The sequence below is a fragment of the Phalaenopsis equestris genome, unplaced genomic scaffold, assembly GCF_001263595.1.
Source record: "Phalaenopsis equestris unplaced genomic scaffold, ASM126359v1 Scaffold000250, whole genome shotgun sequence".
Lineage (NCBI taxonomy): Eukaryota > Viridiplantae > Streptophyta > Magnoliopsida > Asparagales > Orchidaceae > Phalaenopsis > Phalaenopsis equestris.
The window spans coordinates 665,345-668,299 of NW_018164692.1; the positions used below are offsets into that span (position 1 = coordinate 665,345).

The 2,955-nt window shown below is 32.2% G+C and overlaps 1 protein-coding gene across 3 annotated transcripts in view; it reads right to left on the bottom strand.

The window, feature by feature from the left end:
* Nucleotides 1–1,748: 1,748 nt before the first annotated feature.
* LOC110024133 (probable WRKY transcription factor 3) overlaps nucleotides 1,749–2,955 on the bottom strand; it is a 22,901-nt gene continuing 21,694 nt past the window's right edge. For 2 of the 3 annotated variants that reach the window (XM_020723920.1, XM_020723919.1), the window contains exon 6: nucleotides 1,749–2,072. In XM_020723920.1, coding sequence (XP_020579579.1) covers nucleotides 1,961–2,072 — 112 coding nt within the window. In that variant the 3' untranslated portion in view covers nucleotides 1,749–1,960. The remainder of the gene's footprint in view (nucleotides 2,073–2,955) is intronic. The other variant, XM_020723921.1, reaches the window with a different exon arrangement.

The following is a 2,955-nucleotide window of genomic DNA, read 5'->3' on the forward strand; positions in this document are numbered from 1 at the left end:
TATTTGATTTTGGTGAGAGGGTTGCGAAGGGTGGAGTTGGTTTGCAAGATGTCTGGGGAGGGAGAATCCATGTTGCAATGGCAGGAGAAATCTATATATAGCTATATAGCTAGACTTCACAAATCGTACTTGAGAATCTCAGCATCTGTTCGTAAGTTATTTGCCTTTTTTTTTTTTTTTTGAAAGATACATAAGTTATTTGTTTTTGTCTTTTTGATCATAAGTTTTGCATCCATACCACTCAATTCTTATTTATTTACATATCTCACATCAAAATTTCAAATTTTACATGTATGTAAGAGTGGTACTAAAAAATTAAAATAAAAGGATAATGGAAAATGAGTATTCACGAGTGACTCCCCATTACATAAATCAAGCCCTATAATGCTAATTAGAGAAGAACTCTCTAGGAGGGGAGCTACGACTACAACAACTGGAGACCAAATGATGCCGAAGAGATGGTAAGCAGCTGACAACAGGTTTGAATCCCCAAAAATAATGGAATCCAGTCGAGCGGATGAGAAATAACTAATGAATAATACGTTTTACGGTTCATTTCTTTCTATATCACTCAATCTCTCTCATTTTTTATGCTCTAACTCTTAGGATATGATTCACGAACAAATCACGATTCAATAATATGGAAGAGTGCGTGTGTGAAAATTTACATAAATGCCACAGAAGTTATATATATATATATATATATATATATATATATATATAACACGGGGTTGTTTGGTTACAAGTAGGATTTAATTTAAATAGAATTTAATAAATCCCGTATATTTGGATTTATTAAATCTTGAAGTCGCTGAATCCAGAAAACTCTTTGGTATGTTAGTGAATAAATCCAATAGATCTCTGAGTTTTAGAAAGAATTAACAATATTTATGAGAATAAATATCAAAAAATAAATATTAAATAACAAACAAACACAAATGTGTATCTCAAAATGCATAAAAAGGACATTTACATTCAATATTAATTAATTATATAAACTAATAATTAGTAACTTTTAAATTGTTGTTAAATAATAATTTAACATTAAGCAATTATTAACCAATAATATAAATTAAGAATTAGTTAAATTTTCTATTAAATAATTTTAAATTTTAAAAATATTTTTATTCAGTACTTAACTATTAAATAATTAAATTTAAATTTATGTAATTATAATTAATTCAATAATATATAATTTAATTAGTAATTATTAACCAACTAACTAAATCAAGTATTTATTCATCGCTTCCCGCCAGAAACCCTCTGCCAGTTTCTCGCCAAAACCCTCAATCGCCTTCGTGAACGAACCTTCACGATCCAGTCGCCATTAGAGCTAGCTGGGAAGGCAACAACGATATCGCGGCTTACATAGACCACCGAAGCTCCCGTCTTTCTCATCCTTCCGCTCCGCTCCTGCCAGTAAGCCCGCTCGCTCCATTCTTCCTCTTCGCTCGTTCCGGATTTATTAAATCCGCCGATTCACGGGATAATGCCGATTTACGGTGAATCGGCGTCATTTTAGGGTTTACCAAATCTCAGGATTTACGGAGATGCATTGTGTTGTTTGGCAGGATTTAGCCTAAATCCTGCGTAAATCCTGCTTAAAACCGGCTACCAAACAGCCCTTAGACTTTCATATTTAGATTTATAACACTCAAATCTTTAATATTACAACAAAAAATGCCATTATTTGAAACTAAAAAATAAATTTTAAATCAAATTGCAGGTTAAAAATATACTAGACTCAGCATTGAATCTCCTGAATTATTTCACCTCTAATAATGTTTTCTCCTCATCATCATCGTTATATATTGATAACTTTGATTGATTACAGTTGCCCTTATATTTATATCAGGGAGAAACCAAAAATCACAACTAAACTTTGCCTTAAAACTTTTATAAAAAGCAGCAGTATCAGAGTCTGATGTAAAAATCAATGATGTCATCTCCATCCTCTTTATTAATGCTTGTGATCTCCTTCATATGTTGTGATGAAGGAAGCAGGATCATCTGACGCCCTCTCCACGTACTTGCGAGCTCTGCAGTTTTGATTGGTGCATCTATAATAGTTTCTACAAGGGGCAATCAACAGGAAGCTATGAAAATATGTATGGTACTCCTTATAATTTATCCCATATAAGAAAAAAAAATAATATTTGGACGGCAAGACATTAGGCGTCTAAATTTGACTTATTGCGTTATAGAATATTCAAAGAAAGAGTGATTAAATTCTAAGCTTTGTATCAATATTCCTCCATTAAAAAAAAAACAGAAAAAAAAAACTAAGAAGAAACACTGGAGTCCTCTGTAACTTTTGTACATATCCGGTTTATATTCTGATTTATTGTTTTGAGATGATTTATATACTAATTTTAATTTTTAATTTTGTTCTTCATTTGTAAATTTAAAGTTTTGTTTTAGTTACATTTTAGTCCAATTAGGTTCAATTCAATTGTTCTTTGTAAACAATTCAAACAAAATTCTAACAACTTCTCAACATTTGCTTTGGGAAGTTAGGTCTGCTAACCACGTCCATTGCAATGTGGCTGAAGCTGATACCATGAAAGAAAACCAAATGAAGTGGGAAGAAAGAAGGATGCAAAACAGAGAGGAAGAGAGAGCTATCGTGACCTTAATCCATTTATTTTCATATGATGCTTACCGGAGCATAACTTGTACACTAACAGTGAAAAGGTAAAAGTAGAAGGAAAAGAAAAGTCTAGAATCTATGTGTGTGGCTGAGATGAACTGAGGTGGTTGAGATTGTATGGTGAGGATGATTCAGATTAAAGTAATGAGGTATGTTGTGCTGCAGGTATGCTGTCATCAAAATGTACGTATGAGTTGTATAAAGACAGCAAATTGATCTTCATCTCTCGCTACCCAGAGAAAGATGTATGAATCGTTGAACCTACATAAAAACATATTCATATTTCCTTGCTGCACTAGGGAAAG